Source organism: Calidris pugnax, unplaced genomic scaffold, assembly GCF_001431845.1.
Source record: "Calidris pugnax isolate Ruff unplaced genomic scaffold, ASM143184v1 scaffold211, whole genome shotgun sequence".
Classification (NCBI taxonomy): Eukaryota; Metazoa; Chordata; class Aves; order Charadriiformes; family Scolopacidae; genus Calidris; species Calidris pugnax.
This window is the reverse complement of record NW_015091083.1, coordinates 1074906-1093525: the sequence shown is the minus strand read 5'-3', so window position 1 is coordinate 1093525 and position 18620 is coordinate 1074906. Positions and strand designations below refer to the sequence as shown.

The 18620-nt window shown below is 53.9% G+C and overlaps 1 protein-coding gene across 3 annotated transcripts in view; it reads left to right on the top strand.

Annotated features, from left to right (window-relative positions):
* LOC106897217 (ras association domain-containing protein 8-like) overlaps nt 1-18312 on the top strand; it is a 35731-nt gene extending 17419 nt beyond the window's left edge. The window contains exons 1-6 of one of the 3 annotated variants that reach the window (XM_014957722.1): nt 11490-11592; nt 13405-13558; nt 13755-14659; nt 15589-15757; nt 16453-16563; nt 17267-18312. In XM_014957722.1, the coding sequence (XP_014813208.1) occupies nt 13456-13558; nt 13755-14659; nt 15589-15757; nt 16453-16563; nt 17267-17298 (1320 nt within the window). In that variant the 5' untranslated portion in view covers nt 11490-11592; nt 13405-13455 and the 3' untranslated portion in view covers nt 17299-18312. Of the gene's footprint in view, nt 1-11489; nt 11593-13404; nt 13559-13754; nt 14660-15588; nt 15758-16452; nt 16564-17266 lie in introns of those variants that run through there. The other 2 variants (XM_014957723.1, XM_014957724.1) reach the window with 2 other exon arrangements.
* The last annotated feature ends 308 nt before the right edge of the window (nt 18313-18620 follow it).

The following is an 18620-nucleotide window of genomic DNA, read 5'->3' as shown; positions in this document are numbered from 1 at the left end:
GGGGCCGCCGCCGCTTGGCAGCACCGGGGCGAGGCGCGGCCCTGCCCTGCCCGCAGCAGCCCCGGGGAGGGCGGTGGTGGTGGCGGCGGGGCCGGTGGTCCCGGTCTCCCCGGAGCGAGCCGCCCCCGGGACAGCGGGTGCCTGGCAGGGCTCACCGGCAACGGGGGAGAACCCCATTATTTTGCGGCTGCGAGCCGATGGGGCGCACGGAGCGGGGTGGGAGGGCGAGGAGGGGACCTGGGGGCAGAGCGTCTGCAGAAACCGGGAATCCCCTAAGCTAGCGCTGGGGTGACCGGGAGCAGCGCTCAGCGCCGGCAGGACTCCGAGCCCCTTCACCTCCTGCCCGGTGCCCCTGGTTGTCGTGTCCCGGTGGGTCGGGTACTGGGTGTCTCTGCCTCCCACCTGTCCACGGCAACGGGTGCTGGCACCCCGTCCCCAGCAGGGCCCACTCAAAGGAGCAACACTGTGTGCCCACTTCACACTGGAAGTGCTGGGCAGAGCCCACGGTGGAGGAACAGCCCAGGTGGCATGGAATCTCAGCTATCAATGTCAGGAGCCTCCCATCGTGGTCTGCATCCATGGGGCAAAGCTGTCTGTCCGTCCTCCCCTCAGAGACATCTCCGGCTCCCCGAGGAGAGGGGTTAAATTCCTCGATAAGAGCCTGGCTTTCCGCTGCATACTTTTGATGCCTTCTGTGAACTCCACCAGCAGGTTGTTTCGTAACTCTGTGGCCCGCCGAGGGTGGGAGAACAAACTCCTCTCCCTGCTTTTTCCCTGCCCCGTGACACCACTTTGTAATCGCACATTAAAAACCCAGTTGCAGGTTAAAAACCCAAACGTGGGTTTGAGGGCTGTACTGTACAGAGGAAGGGGTCATGGCCACACACCTCTCACTCGGCCACCACCTCTGGCACAGCCCGTGGCACTCCCTTGGTACGGCTGATTTCAGGAGAAATCAGGAAGAGGCAGGTGGAAATGGGCGAGGGATGATCCGAAGGGGTGAGACAGGAGCTCTGTCTGCTCCTCGCGGGGAGCCGGGGCCGGATCCCGGGGATGCCAGTGCTAACGGCGCGCTCGTGGGCCCTGGCTCGGTGCTCTGCCGAGACATGCCGGGCAGGCACGGGGCCCCGGGAACGTGTGGCAGCACGAACCACAGAGCTTAGCTGTCAAATGGTGGGGTGCTGGACCTGGCTGGGGTGGGACAGGGATGCTCCGTGCACCGTCCGCTTGCCTCGCCGGGCAGCTGTGTGGGTCTGCACTCTTCATGCAGCAAGAACTGCACCTCCTCTTAGGGAGCAGAGAGCAAATTTGGGTGTGCACGTGCTGTATCTGCAGTGGTTATGAGCAGGAAGCACATCCGAACGCTGCTTGCCTTCTGTACTGAGCAGTGCTGATGGTGTCTGCTTGGGAAGGGGCTGTGGGGAAAAGGGAATGCTCTTACCTTCTGCTGGTGCCACTGGAATGCCAGGAATCCTCCCGCATCCCGGTTATCTGCCGGGAGAGCCTGAGCACGGCGCCTGGCCTCCCTCTCAGCATAGTTCCGCTGGCTTCCCCGCGCCCTCTTGAAATAGCGTGGAAATCAAGCAGCCCCTCAAGTGCATATGTCTTCCTAAGGCCTTTCTTCCACATTTTCATGGAAAGCTGCGGGGCCGGGGAGCTTGCAGCGCCTGCGGGTGTGGGGGTCTTGTGCTCTGACATTTTCTAGCAAGGGGATACCGGTTGATCCAAAGACTAAAACTCCACAGATGAGCGTGAGGGAGGTGTGGGAGTTAGCTCTACCCAGCGCTTGAAGGGGGAGACCTGACCAACAGTGTGACCCTGAGATAATGAAACAACTGAAGAACTAAATCTGATTTATTTTACTATTCCCTCCCCCCCCTTTTGCTTAAGAAAATCAAGTTATGTCTGTGCTCAGGCACTTGGTGGCTTTGGGTACCTGCAGGCCCCAGCGAGCATGCTGGAGAGCTTGCCAGGCTTGCCCAAACCTTTTGGCAGCGGGTGGCTGCTGGCCGAAGCAGTGTGGGGATGGCCGGTCTGAATCATCCTAGGGTGCTTCCTTCCCCAGGGGGCTCTTTGAAACATAACTTCACCAAAAAAAGGGAGCATGGTGTAATTGCTGAAGGTGCAGGGATTTACTGCATCTGGGCAAACAGAGGAGCTTCTGTGCTGAAGTATTTTGGGGACTGGATGTAAAATGGAGTTGGATGGCAGCTGGTCTGCTCTGGTCATGTGTATGCTGTCCACCTCCATAATGGAGATGTGTTGTGGTTGCCTTCGTTGTCACCATGTGCTGCAGAGAAGTATTGCCTGAATGTATTTGGTTCATCCTGTCTGTGTTTTTCAACATCTATGTGCCCTGTCCCATTTGTGTCTTCTGCTATGGGAAGAGCCTCCAGTGGTGTCTTGCAAGTCACCCAGCCCGCTTTGTGCTCTCCCCCGTGTGCCAGGGGGGTGATGCTTTAGGACTAAATCCAGATAAGGTGTTGATCCTCCCTGGCTGGGAGGCCATGATGTGTGTGCCAAGGCTTTGGAGCAGAATATTTCCTCAAGTCATGCAATGTCGGGCGCTGTGGTGAGCTAGGAAGAAGTCCAGTTGCTGCTCGACGATGGGTTGCTTTGTGCCTGAGCTTAAATAAAGGCATGAGGGACATGTTAAGTATTAGCTCTGTGTGTATGCGTTGTTTTTAAGAGCATCTTTTTAAGGGATGTTCCTCAATCTGTCCCAACTTGTCTATGCCCTTGTAAACCTGTGTAGTCAAGGCGTAAGTGTGTCTCGATGGAAGGTTTTTAACAAAATCCTATTATTGTAAATGATTGCTAACAATTTATGTCCTTCCATTTTTCAGATGCCAAGTTCATGAGTTTCTAAGAGCAGCTGATTATCTGGCTTTTTGTGGACTGGAGTCAGCGCTTTCTTGAGGGCTGAGGTGCTTCCAGCTGCCCTGGGCTAGACATCTAGAATAACTCGTTGCTTCAAAAAAAAGAAAAGAAAGGGGGGGGGAGAAACAAAACAAACAAAAAAAACCCAAACCCACAACACTTCTTACCTGAAGGCATGGGTGGATCAACCCTGAGCTGGAAACTTCGGGGCACTTGAGCACTGTCTGAATTTGGGAAGGCTTCGTCTGCAGCTACATAACCCTGCTGGAGCTCTTGGTCTTAGGAGCCACGTGCTCAAACCTCCCTGTGTCCCCCATAGCTGCCTCCTGCAGTCCTGGGAGGACTAGCCATGGGATGCTGCAGTGCTCTTAGCATGTCCTTCATGATGTTAGACCTAGTGCTGTGCTCCTGCACACGGGGACTTTGGAGGCACCTGCAGCATCCTGTAGGAGAGCAGATGGGTCAGCAGAGAAGTCCAGCTAGTGGCAGCCCCCCTTTGCTCCCTGCTTTTCCTGCCAGCCCAGGGAAGCCTTTGGCAAAGGGTGGGAGCACCCAGTTGGTGGTGTGAAGCTGCCTGGCTGAGGGATCACGGGGAGGGCATTTTTTTACGGTTCTTGCTGGTTTAATGATTCCTGCTGGGAATACTGCTTTCTCCAGCAGGGACGAGTGCGCAGCAGGGAGCTGGTCTCTGCCTCTGGATGCTTGCCTGAGGCGGCTGGTGGTGTGCAGGGGGTTGGATAAACACCACAGACATATCTAGATAAGAATAAAGATGGGTTGGGTTGGTTTTTTTTGGCGGCTTTGTGGTTGCTGTTTTCACTTGCTGATTTTTGTTTTCTTTTCCAAGTTCTGGCAATGTTCGGAGGTGGCAGTGCTCCTTCCTGCAAGGAGCCAAACATACTGGCGGTGGGAAGGCTGGGTGGACCAGGCGACAGGCATTTCCCTCTTTGCATGTTGTGATCAGTGCTGGCTGCTTCCTGCAACGTGAACCTGCCCTGCTTGTCTGAGGGACAACTTGAGCTCTTGACCAGTACGCCCAGGTCTTTGCTTAATAATGTGTGCCTTTAAAAAGTCAAGGGTTTCCCAGGCTTGCTCCAAGAACATCTTTCCTTCCTCTCCTCCCTACCCCAATTCCACTGGGACAGGGCTTTCTCAGGCAGCTTGTCAAGTCCTCAGGGTCCCATCCCAAAGGGGTGGCTCTGCGAGGCTTTCCCAGGGCTAAGCCAGCCTGGGCGCCGGGTTGTGCCATGTCATACCTGGCCCAAGTCATTCTCACCTGCTCCAACACTAATCAGTGGGGAAGAAAGCTGTATCTGCACAGGGATTTACAACGAGAAAAGGATTCCTGTAGGGTTTGGGGTTTTTTATAAATTATATTTTTTAAAAAATGTCTTTTTCTGTTGCTCTTTCCAACCTTTTAAAAATCTTAGAAACTCAGCATCTTATGTTGTGGAAGGACATTTGCTGTCCCACTCTGACAGGGAAATATTCCTGGGACCCAGGAGTGGATGCACTAGAAACGACACTGCTTTTCATCTTTGAGATGCTGCATGTCGAGGACTAGTTGTCCCTCGAATGTACTTTACCTTAAGTAATTTTTGGAATGTTTTAACACGATTTGAGGATTGCCTAGGCTGCAATAATGGACTTAGTGCTGTCCTCTTTGAAATTAATTTGGTTTTTTAATGACCTGCTGGGAGTGTAAAGAAGTTGGGGTAGGAGGTTCAAAAACCTCTTACAGAGGTTTCCCCAAAGCGACCCCAGGTGAGCATGAGTTGCATGAAGATCAAGCTCCTAAGTGCTTCTGAAAAACCAATATATTTTTATTTCATTTATTGGAGCCTTTTGTTGGCATCAAAACCCCTTCAGCCAGAGGTTTGCTGCCTCCCAGCAAGGCGGTTTCAGGGATTAAATTTGGTCATGCAGCCATGATCTCCATCGCGTGTTGAAGGACAGTGACTTATTTCCCCCCAGTGGATGGCCCCTTTCATTTTAGTGCCAGACAAGGGATTGAATTGCCTCTCCAGAGATGTGCCTCCATTTTAGTGCTTTAAAGAGCTTATTATCTCTGGGTGGGTTCAGGTGGGGATTGATAACACCTCTGCCTAATTAATCATGTGCCAGGTAGTGTGAAAACAGAGACTTCTAAAATACCCAAGTGTCTTATCAAAGGTTTCAGCCTGGATTAATTCTGGGTCTCTTGTTTATTTGACTCTGTGTCTGTACGTGTGTGAGAGGGGAAAAAAAAGGAATGATGTTAGCTCTTGGCAAGTGGTCATTAAAGGCCTTTTTAATCCTACGAAGTTATAAATAAATATCCGTGGCAGCATGCACCTGCATATTCATTAGTGCATCGCATCCTCTCCTCCAGAGACCCAGCAGTGTGTCCTTGGCGTGTGGCCGCTTTCTGAAGCAGGGTAGGAAACTGTGAGTTATTCTGGAAATGAAAAATAAAATCTGGAAGGTTTGTTCCTGGTTTTGCATTTGCTAATTTGTTAATTGCCCTCTCCCCTAGGATGAGAACTGGAGTGGAAAGAGAATTGCTGGTGGCTGACACCAGCTCTTCTGAAGGAGACTGGAAGGCAGGTTAGGGGAGAACATTTGTAGGTCATCTGGATTTTTCATGTCCCTGGTCCTAGTCAGAGGAGAGGTGCACAGTCTGAATTTTTCTTTAATCCTGTGGAAATTAAATCCTTGATCACTTTGAGGTAGAGTGGCAGGTCAGTGCTATCTCCACTTGCCAAGGTGCATCTTGTCCTCTGGGCTGGACCGGGAGAGCATCATGAGGAAACCACATTTTGAGGGTTGCTTCTGGCTCTTCTGGAGGCATTGGGAGAAATAGGTCATTGGTTGGATTTTCTCCATTTTGGTCTCAGCCTTGCAGGAGAGGAAATGCAAATTTGGAGGAAATTGAAACACTTCTCCTCCTCTTTGGCTGGGGAGGAGAAAGCACATACTTTGGGTACTTCAGAGCATTTCCAGGGCTTGAACAGGCTTTTGCATCTCCAGATTTGCAGCATTCTTCCTGCATCCTGTGTGGTGAGAAATATAAGCTGGTTTTGGACTTGCGGAATGGGCTGTGTGTAATAACAGAGGAATATTCACAAATTGCATCATGCTTTCACTGATGACCACTGTGGAAGATGAACACAGCAGGGATGCTGAACCCACTGGCAGCTGTGTGCCGGGGTTGTATTTGCCCGTGGATGGTCTGGCAAATACCCCTTGGAGCCTGGCTTTTAAGAGCTGGATTGTGAGCCACCCCTTGAAGAGGACAGACATCAGGGCATCCTGGAGCTGCTGCACTGGGGCTCACAGCTGGGCAGCAGCTGCAGGTACAGGGGGTGCCTTGATGGTGCTGAAGAGCAAGCACCAAATTTTTTATATTAAAAATAAAGGCAATAATTTTAGGGAAAAATCAAGGGGCAGACTCAACCCTGAAAGGTTTTAAAGTCCAATCTCAAATCCTCAAGGCTGATCTAGGTCAGCCTAGAGCCCGAAGGTACCGAGATTCAACCTTGCCCCTGTGCTGGGAGCTGGACATCTAAATACTTCCCCAGCCCTCCTGGGTTCAGCATCTGGGCAGGTTCAATTGCACAAGTGAGAAGGAGCGTGGCAGTGCAAGAGCCTTTCCACTTTCCCCTCTAATCAACGTGTTGTTGCTAGTTTTGCTTTGCCCCCTTGAGAAGAAACTAAAATTTACTCGGCTACTTTCATGACATCGCTCACTTGTGTGTCTGGGGTTTGATGGGGATGGTTACAGCAATAACTGCTCGTGTTTCCCTTGCAAACCTTCATCTTTATGTCAGACTTTACTAGCCAGCCTGGCCAGCTCTTCTCCCCCTGTGGACAGTAGCCATTAGTGCTTCAAGGGAGAAATACGATGCATTAAGGTGAGGAAGATGATCCTTCCCCTTCCAGGCTGAAATGCTGTAACATGAGCGTGTGCAGTGGGTGGCGGGGGTGAGGGGGGGTTTGCTTCTTTTAATTTATAATGAGCTTTTGGTTAGTCGCTTATCTGTGGGGTGGACTGGCTAGTAAACATCCCTGAAATGTCATCGCTGCCCGTGATCCCTGATGGTTCAACACAGCTCTTGACACTGGCCTGCAATGGTGACAAATCTTGGCTTGTTTAAGAAGGGGGAAAAAGTTCCCCAGTTCCTTCCCGGTGCTGTTTCTGAAGCCTTCATATGGGTGTGATGCTGTAGGAGACTCAAAAGCTTGGGTGAAAAACAAACAGTGAGAGAAATCCCCGCAGGTGGAGCACAGATGGGATGAGCTTCTTCCGCATCACCCAGGGTGTGAACTTTCCTCCCCTAAATCCCTGCTGAAGGCTGTCACCCTGAGGCGCATCCCCATCCTTCATCTCAGCCCTGGGCGGAATTTGTCCCTGGTTCTTCCCACCCTGCTCAGTATCGGCCAGCCTCAGTGGTACACCCCAGGCATGTTAGTGTGGGTCTGTAATTTTGGGGAGGAAGTGGAGGATAAAATCCACCAAGCCTCTATTTTGCTCTTAATGGGGGGTTGCTGTCATGGTGCTAATGGCTCTCCAGAAATCTGTCTCTTTGAGCAGTTCCTGCAAGATCCTCATATGTGGGCCACGTCCTCCTTGGGTTCTGGTGGACTTCAGCAGTGGCCTGTGGCTTCAGGCTCAAGTGAGGCTTTAGCTCTTGAGCTGTGCAAGTGCCATGGGACTTTTCTTGGTGTTGCCCCTTTGATCTCCATTGGGTGCAAAAACTCCTTGAAACACGGCTGTATCTTCCGTAGATGCTGGTGTGTGTTAGTGCATCATAAGATGCCCCCAGCAGAAGCTGCTTGCTGTCAGTGAACAACAGAGCCCAGGGATGCACGTGGGCTGGGATCCATCCGCATGTCTCTGGTAAAGCTGCACCTTCAGGGTACGTTTGCAGTGGTTATCCCTGTCCCCCGCTGGGGTTTCTCCACCTGAAGGAGGAGAGAAAAGTGGAGTCTGCAAAGCCCTTGTGCGGTTTTGAAATTACTGATTTCATTAATTTGCTGATTTTTCTTTCTTTGGGCTTGCTGTCAGACATGACATGGCAGAGCAGGGAGCTGGACAGGGCGTGATGGGTGGACCAAGGATGTGGGGACTATTATGGACACCCCTAAATAAGCCACTTGAGTGTGAATTAGAGCTGTGTGCCTCCTCCTTCCTTGCTCCTGGGTGCTTGTGGCCACCTTGCGCAAGAGCTTGTGGCTTTGATAGGCCTGAGGGGTGAGTAATGGTTGCTCGCTCTCCCTGTGACTGCAGAAGGATGAAGAGCTGCCTCTCTGGGCTGTGACCACTCTGGTAGGACTCGTTTGTCACCTCTTGAGCTTGTTTAACCCTGTCAGCTCTTTGTGCCGGGATGAAGTAACCTGTTTGCTGCCCCAGGCTGTAGTCCTGAGCTGGAGTCTGGCCTGCATCGTGCTGGCCCCCATGCCACAGGAGGGGACAATGACCTCTTTGGTAGATGGCCCTCTTGGCTGCTTGGCACCAGTCCAGGAGATGATGTCCCTTCAGGATCCTGGAGCTATTATCCTCAGGATGGGCATGGCACCATGGAAAGGTCCTGCACCATGTGGCTGCAGGCAGGGCTGTGCCTGGTGTTCCCTGGTGCAGTGGTAGTGACCATTGGTGTTTGCCAGAGTCTTCTGGACAGACAACTACCATTGGTGTTTGCCAGAGTCTTCTGGACAACCCACGTTCAAAGCCGTGGGTGATCATCTCCACCCAGCATGGGATCTGCCAGCCCAGAAAGAGCCAGACTGTCAAGCCTTGCCATGGTTGATCTTGCAGCTCTGGACCTGCCAGCCTCGTCAACCCTTGGCCACAACCTCAATCTTTGACTGCGGCATCACTGCGTGGATGGAGATGGCGTTGAAAGCCCAGCAGACCTGCTCTATACCTGCAACACCCCAGCTGAGGGCAGGTGATGCTACTCTAAAAGAGGGACCCGAGGCAGGAGGACACTGTTGATGGGCCAGAGGGGAGGCTGGACCACAGCCCATCCCCTCCAACTGGCTGCTCCCATCAGGAGGCTTTGGTTCCCTGTGCATCTTCTCCATATTGGGTCACCTCTCCACACCTGAGTAACGGGGAGGCTTCTGCCCAAACAGAGAGTTTCAGCACGTGGGCAAGTACTATCTCTTCCCTTTGGTGTCCAGGAGCTGTGCCCCATACCTTGGGCAGGGAGGGACCTCAGGAAGCATTAAATAGCTTCTGGATGCGTCACTGCAGCAGCTGATCTGGGGCGGTGAGTCACGGCCAGCCTGCCAGCTCTCTGGCATGCAGGATGGCGGCATGGGGCCACTCCTCCCTCCCCACTTGCTGTTTACTCATGTATTGGGATTTTTTTCACAGCTGGGATGAGTACCTCCCCCCGGGAGAGGAGTGAGAGGGTCAGGTTCAGAGCAGGAATAAAATGGCTGAGAGCACCTCAGCACCCACCTGGAGCACATCCAAAGGGATGCAGAGTCTCTGGTCCCTATGGACACCTTGGTCCTCCTTGGATGGTGGGCTCATCACAGCCTGCTCTCGAGTACAAATGCATCTTTATTTACTAATTATGAGTCTTTATACCTCTAGCCCCAGCCTGAACCCTGACCTGAAAGCCTAGTCTTCTGGCTTTCTGCAGTTTTAATTAGGTTTGCTGGGAAGCTCTCCCTGTGCTGCTGCTCTCCTGCCTGCCCAGCCCCATACCCAGCTCTGCCAGGGAGAGGACATAGTGAGGGAGGCAAGCAAACCCCCAGGAATGGGTAAAACCTCAGCCCTGGTGGACTGCTCAGCTCAAAACCTTCATGCTCAGCACCCAGATAGTGCTCGTTAGGAGGCATTTGGGATGCAGTGGGATTTGGGTTAAAACTGGCCTTGCTGTTGGGTGCAAAATTGGTGTGGTTTTCCTAATTGGATATTTTTGTTTTCTTGTGTGTGGCAAAATGTGGGAGAAAGGCACTTGCAAAGTGTTTGCAGTTCTTGGCTGGAAGGTGTTGTGTCAGTTTCTGGGGGTCCCTGTAAATCAGTGTCTGTCCTTATTTCTGTAAGGTGGGTGACTGGTCAATTTCTTGGCTGGCCTTGTATTATTTCAGGTCCAGGGAGATCACTGGACCCTCGTGAGTCCCAGCAGCTGTCAGGATGATGGTTTGTAGGAGCTGTGCAAAACATGCATTCTCGTGCACTTGCAGAAATGCTACTTCATCTCCTTTAGCCCAACAGCTTCAGGGAGGCTGGGAGACAGCAATGCCAGGAAACAAAATAAAGCTGCAGGATCTGAGATTTGTTAATTTAAAAAAAAAAAAAAATAATAATTTTTTTTTTTAATGTCAGCGTTTGAAATTCCAACTCCCAGTTAGAAAATTTGTTGAAATTGTGGTATGAGTCATCCCTACCCTCAATTTTAGGACCCATTGCATGGGGAAGGGAGCAGAAAATTAGTCACTTTGTTAATCTGCTTCCAAGAAGAATGACTTAGAAATCCATGGTGGAGGGGGGGAAATAAGAATAAAGTGAGAGTGGCTTTTGGGAGCGGCCGTCACGCGTCCCGGTCCCCGCAGCCACCTGCTCGCCTCCCTGGGCTGTTTTTGGGGCAGGCGGCAGGGCTGGCAGCCGCCTGCGCTCCTGGTTCCTGATCAAAGTGACCTCCTCAGGCGAACACAAACAGAGGCAGCTGGAAACCGGCCGCCTGCCCAGAAGTGCTTCTTCCTGAAGGAAAAGTGCTTCTTGCCCCCACCCCTCCCTAAATAAAGCGCCTTCTTAGCTCCCTGGTGGTGTAAGGAAGGCACCCACTAATTAAAGCAGGGGGGCAGCAGTGAAGCTTGGGGAGAGGGGGATCACATTTGCAAGTGGTGCAATGAGACCGCCCCCCTGCCCCAGCTGCTGATTTTTTAGGGGTGATGGTAAAGAGCTGGAGGGGGCTACATTGGAAGTCATGCTGGGAACAAGGTGGAGGTTTGGGGGTTTATTGGCTGATGGGGTTTGGATTTTTTTGACCCAGGGTGATGCTGGCACGGTGGGATACTGGGGATGTGATGCTGTGTGTGGGCTGTGATGTCCTCCACCTCCGAGCAGGGACTGGGGGGAGTGAGGAGCATTGCTGGTCCCCCCAGATGGGGATGAGCTGCCTTCATCCTGTCAGCTCCTCTGTGAGCCCAGGGCTTTAGGGGAAGAGGGGCAGCCAGACTGGTTTTAGGTAGGCTGGGGCAGCTGATCCCGCCCTGGCGAAGGGGCAAGGAGGGCAGGCAGAGGAGGGAGCAGCCCCCAGCCCTATTTACCATCCCAAATAGGGTGGCAAACAGGGGCAGATAACATCCCATATCTGGCAGAGAGCTGGGGACGGCCACCCCCAAAACCCCAAGGGTTACGGCGAGCGATTGATTAATGGGGACACCCTGTGCTTGCAAGAATCATATCAAAAGCGATTGGATTTTGGGGTACTGGGGGGATGCAGCAGGGAGGGACATGCTGGCTGATTTTTGGGGGTGGTTTCCCCTGTATCAGGAGAGAAGCTGGCCGCCACCGCTCCCAGCTTTTTGGCGGTGGTGTGCCGTGTGCCGGCTGCTGGTAAATGATTGCCGGGGCGGCCGGCCGAGGCGGGGCTGGAGCTTGGTGCCAGGTTTGAACCCACACAGGTGCCTGGGACTGCTGTGCCGGCCGCCATCTCGCTCCCAAGCCCGGCACCCTTCAGAAACCGCTGGATATTCTTTTGGGGCAGCAAGGTGAGGTTGTGCGACACAGCTCAACTGGCTGGGTTATTTTTTCCTTATTTATTTTAAGCTCCTCGCCCCTACCATGGGGTCGGGAGAGGGGAAATGGGGTTTGAAGCTAGCCGGGTCCCCGGCTGGGGTGGGGGGCAATGCTTCCCCGAGATGTGTCGCCACCCCCAATTTGGCATTTTGGGGTGCTGTGGTGTGGGGGGACGGGACGGTGGCCTTGGTGTGAGCTGGGTGGTGCCACAGCACTGCCTGGACTTTGCTCTGCGCTGGGGCTGGTTACAGCCTTGAATGCTCAACGTGGGGGGGTGGAGGGGGGAAACGGTGCCAAAACCTGGTTTTGAAATGAGATGGGGCTAAACCCTGCAAATTTTAGTAGTTTTGGGCTCACAGGCAGGTCGGCCGAGCCCAAGGTGCCCTTCACCCCCACTGGTTTTCCCTGGCTGCCCAGCCAAGGCAAACATGAGCTCAGCGCCGAGGTATTTGCGGCGGCTGCTCCGTGCCCACGTTTCAGAGGTGGGCAGGGGGGCGGCACTAACGGGACCTGGCACCCACAGGGAATGGCCTCGCCAAGCCCTACCTCCCCCGGTTTCTCCTTGCCTTTCTTGCACCATGGCTAAAATCCTGTGTTGCTGGAGGCGGGACCCTTTGAGCCCTCCCTTTGATTACTCAAGCAGGCAACAAAAAATAAGCAAGAAGTGGTGTTTAACCTGAGTTGAAGCTTTCTTGCAGCCCAGCTGCAAACGTGGGAGAGCTGGAGCTGACGGATGGAGATGCTGCGACCAGCTGGGTTAAGTTGGGAAAGCAGTTTGGAACCCTCTGGACAGAGGGCCTGGAAATTTTCTATATATGTTCCTCTGCCCAGGGCTCTCAGAGAAGCCTGGTGCTAGAAAAAAGTGCTATAGGGTGGGGGTGGAAAGATCTATCTTTGTTTGCACTATGTTTGAAAACACTGTAAGCTCAAATATTTGAGTTCTTTACAACTTTTGCTTTATTTTGGGGTTTTTTTAAGACTGTCGCAGTTGTTGAGCTGCTGGAAGAGGCAGGAGTTGGGTGCACCTGGACTAATTGTTTTAATGCAGAAGAAGTAGCCACCAGGTGGGAGTTGGGCTGAGCCCCGGGTGTTGGGCAGAGGGTCCCCTGGGAGCCCTGGCTTCGACATGGACATTCGTACCTGCCTCCCCCTCTCAAACCCCACCTTTGGTCACATTTTGTGCAGAAAGATGATTTACTTTGATTTCTTAATCCCTCTCTGATAAACAGAGATGGAGGTAAATAAATTAAAGTGTGCATTATCTGCACCTTCTCTCAATATCCCATTGCGAGGGTGGGCAGACTTTTCCAATATTGCTTGGAAAATCCCTCGGTGCTGCCCTGCCAAATTGTCAGAGAAATCACAGTGAAAGTCCAGCAAACCCATTAAAAGTCTGCACTCGCAGCAGAAATAACCTGGACATCATTTTCAGGACACCATGCAGGCACACAAACTCCATCATTTCCCACCACGAGAAGATTCGGACCTGCTACCCAGATATGAGCCAAAAAAAAAAAAAAATTGGTGGTGTTGTTTTTTGTTTTGTTTTGTTTTTAACAAATGATCATCGGTGTTTTAATAATATCAGCAAAAAGGCAATCTGTGCTCAAGGAAAGAGGGAGAGCCGCAGACACGGATGGAGGGCAGCAGTGAGCAACTGCTTGGTGTAGGATGCACCTTACGAGATGCTGGCATTAAAGATGATTTAATGATGCCACTCTTAAAGTGGCTTGTATTCCTCACTAGCAGCTTGGGATGGAAACCTGGTTTCTCTTTCCCTGCAGGCAGCCCGTCCTGCAATGACCCAGCATACCTGAGGCCTGGCAGCTGTGGGGATGGAGCTGAAGGTCTGGGTGGACGGGATCCAGAGGGTCGTCTGCGGCGTCTCGGAGCAAACCACCTGCCAAGAAGTGGTCATCGCCTTGGCACGGGCCATCGGTGAGCCATCTCCATCTGCTGGGGGGCTGCCCCTTTGCGAGTGAAGGCATCTGCTGTGCTGATGCCCCACTTGCAGGTGCTTCCTGGGAATGGGGGTTCCTGCTCTGGGGTGGTGTGGGTGTCACCAGCTGCTGCCTGGGCACACCACTGCTGGCCATGGCTTTCCCCATCTGACGTGCTCACCTTCTCCTCGCAGGTCAGACGGGCCGCTACGTGCTGGTGCAGAAGCTGCGGGAGAAGGAGCGGCAGCTGCTGCCGCTGGAATGCCCCTTGGAGTCGCTGGCCAAGTGCGGGCAGTATGCCAACGACGTGCAGTTTGTCCTGCGGCGGACAGGCCCCAGCGTGGCCGAGCGGCCCTCCTCAGAGGGTGTTCCCCAAGCTCCCGAGAGGACGTTCATGCGGGCCAGCTTGCCCATCAAGCCCAGGCCCGCCGGCACCGATGTACCCCATTCCCGGGAGTCAAAAAAATCCATGACTTTCAACTTGGGTCCTACAGGTTCTGGCGACCTCTTTGCCGTGAGCCGCTGGAGGCACCAAGCACGGGAAGGGATGGACCTGGAGGGCGGTGGGGTTGTCCAAGCCTCCAAAGAGGAGCTGTTCAGGAGGGTGCTGCGGCAGCAGGAGCAGCTGCATTCCTTAGAGGCCCACGGGGACACCCTGGAGACGGACCTACGGCTCTGGGAGCGCAGCCGGCTCACCGGGCAGGAGGATGAGATCCTCTACCTGGAGCACCTGGTGCGGAGGAATGAGACAGAGCTGGGTGAGGAGGAGTTTTGGCAGAGCGAGCTCCAGCTGGAGAAGGAGTGTGAGCGGGAGCGGCAGGAGCGGGTTAGGAGCCTGCGGGCCAGCCTGGAGGAGTACACACAGAGGATCTACGAGCTGAGCGCCCGGACTGAAGCCCTGCAGGAGGAGATCCAGTGGGAGATGGCTGAGAGGGCCAAGAGGGGGAAGGAGACCTCTGCGCCCAGCCCCACAGATCTGGAGGACATGGCTGCCAAGATGAAAAGAGACCTGGAGGCCAAGGTCAAGCAAGGCACCCAGCTGGAGAGCAACCTGGCCAGCGTGGAGAAGGCCCTGGAGGAAGCTGAAAGGAACCTGCAGGTAGATAGGACCAGGTTGAGCAGCCCCATGGGGTGGTGGGACCTTTGGGAGGGAATGGGACCAGCTTTCCAGTGGCATGGGGCCGATGGGTTGAGTTGGTTCCGCCCCACCTGGCTGGTGAGCATGGGGCTGGGTGCGTGGAGATGGCTTAGCAGCTGTGGCTGCTGTTTTGGGCACACCACCACCCTTGCCCAGCCAACACAGAGTCCCACACCCATTGCTCTCTGTGCAAGCTGGGGCTGGGCTGGAGCTCCTGCTGGCTGGTGCATGGGGAGTACAGCGTCACCCAGCTCCAACATGGATAATGGTGCTGAAGCAAATGGTTCATGTGCAGGGTTGGTGGCATTGGATAAAGGAGTGTGGAGGGGGATAGTGTACGTCCCCACGGTGCCTGTGCACAAAGTCATGCAAGCTGTGCATGGCGGCTGTGCAGTGTGGAGATGGCAGCCGTGGGGTTGAGCCATGATGCCCCCTGGCTCATCTGTCCAGGTGCTGTGTGACCCCTGCCTGCTGCCCAAACGAGTCCTCTTCAGTGGAGCAAAAGGGAGTAGCTTTTTCCCAGCCAGGCGGTGGTGGCTGCTCTTCCCCAGGGCAGCTGTGCTTCCAGCCTCCTGTCTTGAGCATCTCATTTGCGGCTGGTGTCTCCCGGCACCGTGGCGGCCGCCGTTTGACGGCTGCTCGCACCCTCTTGTGGAGACACAGCAAAGCAGGGCTGTTCCCAAAACAGCACCTTCCTTGTCCCCACAGCCCAGGCACCCTGCTTCCTGCAGCCCCTTGGAGAGGGGTGGTGGAGCCACGTTACGCCTGAGGTCCCCTCTGCCGGCCCCAGTGGGGGGAGCAGCCCCAGGACGGGGGTCTGCCAGCTGGTTTGGGGCATGGGGAGGACATGTAGCTCACCCTGTGTGTCCCCCCCGGTGTGTGTTTTGCAGGCCCAGACCCAAGAGCTGGAGGAATTAAATAAGGAGCTGAGGCAGTGTAATTTGCAGCAGTTTATTCAGCAGACGGGGGCCACGGTGACCGTCCTGCAGGCCAGGCCCGAGGAGGATGCCCAGCCGGAGCCGAGCCCGCGCGAGCTGCCAGCCTGCCGGAGAAACGGAGGTCAGCACGCCGCCGCCGGCTCGGCCGCGGGGGCTGCTCCGCGGGACCCCTGCCCACTCCCTGCCTCCCCCTCCAAGGGGGTCAGCACCCCCTCCAAGGGGGTCGGCCCCAAAGCTGACCGGTTCCGCCCTGGGCGCTGAGGTTAGGCAGCAGGGACGGGGTTTTGGTGTTGGCACGGCAGTTGCTCACCACCCCTGGGGGGTCTCTGAGGTTTGCCGGCCCTGGGGCTCCTTCCTCCTCCCCATTGAAGCCTCAGGGCTGCTTGTAGCCACGCTCGGGGGTCGGATCCCATGTTGCTGCTTCTGGGGCTGGGGCGGCCGCAGGGAGCTTTCCTTTGCAGCATTGCCGCATGTCACTGCGGCGGCAAAAAGCAGGTGACCGAGGGCCAGCATCAGCCCCCAGGGCCTGTGGGCTGGTGGGGACAGGCTGCAGCCGCCGATGACCTCTTTGTGTTTGGCGAGGGAAGGGCGAGCGCGGTGCTTGGGGCTGTATCCACATCCATCCGTGCAGGGGTGAGAGGAGGCGGTGGGGGCCTCTCGCGGAAGGGGGCAGGGGAAAGCAGGGACCCGGTCACTTTGCCTCCAGAGCACCCAGAGAGGGTGACGTGGCTGCCCGGTGGCACTGCAGCAGCCCTGCCTGGTGAGCACGGGAGGCACGAGCCCTGACTGAGCTGGGCATTTTTCCACATCCCGTAGGTTTTCCTCCCGCCACCGGCACCGACTCGCCTCCCCGCACGAGCACCAAGCAGCTCCTCAGCCATCCCAGGACCCTGCCAGAGCCCCTGGTGTCCAGCCTGAACCCCGAGGGTGCGTATGTCCCGGCGGGTCCCCGGGAGCGTGAGCTGGGCTGGGGAGGACGCGTGGGAAGCGGGGAGAGGACTTTGCTGCCCAAAACGGGCAGCAGAGAGCGAGCAAGTGCTGGGAGCGAGAGGCCGGAGCTATTTATAGATGCCATTAGGAAGAGCAAAGCTTACACCCCGGCAGCCTCTGCTCTGCTGCCAGGGGCTCACGCACTGGCAGTCTGGCTCTTTGCTTGCCAGGAGCTGCAGAGGATGCTCCTTGACCCCTTTTCCTGCCCACATCCCCTGGGGCTAAGACCTTGCTAGCGTTAAGATGGGGAGGATTTGGCTCCCATCTTTTACAGGAGTCACTTCTGCTCCATCTTGGGGGTAGTTCAGCCCAAAACCCTTTCTACCTCCCATGAGCCTATTTCCACCTTGCACCACATTTTCGGGTGCTGGAAAAGCAAGCTGTGATGTCTCTGCCGACTGTGGTGATGCTGCCTGCATCCTGGCATCCCATTCCCACCCATATCACCATCCCCTCAGCAAAACCCTGCTGCAGTTCCCCTCCTGGCCCAAAATGTCTGTCTCACCATGGTGTCTGCATGTCTATCTCCCAGTCCAGGCTTTGGGCTTGCATATGCCCTGTTTTCCGTTCCCCTTTTCTTTCTCTAAGTGCTTGCCCACTGTGATGGAGTTGCTCAGGTTGTTTTTGTTTTGTCTTGCAGTCGTATCAACCAGGCAGAGCATCTGGAGGTAGAAGGGCCTGGCCAGCGGAGGATCAATTGCCTTGCAAGTGTAACTGTATAAATAAACCATATTCTATATATATAAATATATATATATTTTTTACTGCTTTATATTGTGAATGGATGTGGACGGCCAGATGGAGTATTTTTACAGACTGTAAAATAAAAACAGAGACCAACAACACAAAGCAACCCTCTTCCCCTGCGGATGGAAGCGACCCCCTTCTATATTATTTTTTTTTTTTAAAGTGCTTTCTATACTCAGCAGAAAACAGTGGTGCTCCTGTTCCCTGTAGCCTCCTCAAAAGACCTGTCGTGCATTGAGAAAAGTCCTTGCTGCTTTGAGTAGGGAAGCAAAGCTGTGGTGGACCCCTGCCTGGAGGCTCACCTGGATGGAGCAAGTTAACAAGTTTTACAGCATCTCCCTGCAGCAAGCGGGGCCATGACAAACAGCTTCTTCACTGCCTGCAGGGGAGGCACAAGAGCAGCTCTAAGACAAATTTCTGCCCCCCTCTTCTTTTTATTGTTATAAGAAACCTGTAGTAGAAACCCCCTTTTCACAGTGTCACGGACCAGGCTTCAGGGGAATGGGGAACACACAGTGGGGTTTTGTTTTTCTTAAATCCACTTAATTTTTCAACTTGTTTCTAAAATAAAAAAATCACAGAATAAGCCCTTCCCTGGTGGTGGTGTGGGTGGGTGGCAGGACCAAAATACTCTTGGTGACACTTCACTTTTCTTTTTTTGTTTTTTTTTTTTTTTTTTTTTTAATCGATGGCCAGTAGTTACTCTCAGTTTTTATTCATCTGTCCTAGTGGGTCACCTTGTATTTTAATTGTGAAACCAAAGCAGTTTGGGGAGGGGATGGGTTTGTCCAGGAAGTCCCCGAGTCTGATCTCAATGCGTTGTAAGCAAAAAATGTGACTCGGGCACAGTGTTTGCCGTAAAACCCTGCTTTCCCCGTACGAATGTAATACTGTGTGCCGCGGTTCCAATTTTCAATAAATTTTTGGGAAAGTACTTGAGCAAAGTGAGTGTGTGCATGGTGTTGTGGCCCTGGGCAAGCCATCCCTGCTGGCTTCTAGTCCAGTGCCCGATGGGCATGTCCAAGCGGTTTGCGTACCCCACGGCTGCTTTCTTCATTTCCAAGCCATCTCTTTCCATTTGCCAAATTAAAGCTGTAAGTATTTTATGACCGAATGCATCTTATGCATATGCTTTTCTATTTTTATTTTATATTTTTTTTCTGTTTTAAATCACAAAGTGCTTTACAACCAGCAGATGAAGCTTGTCTCCGGTGAGAGGGTGGCCATCTCTGGGATGAAACATGGCA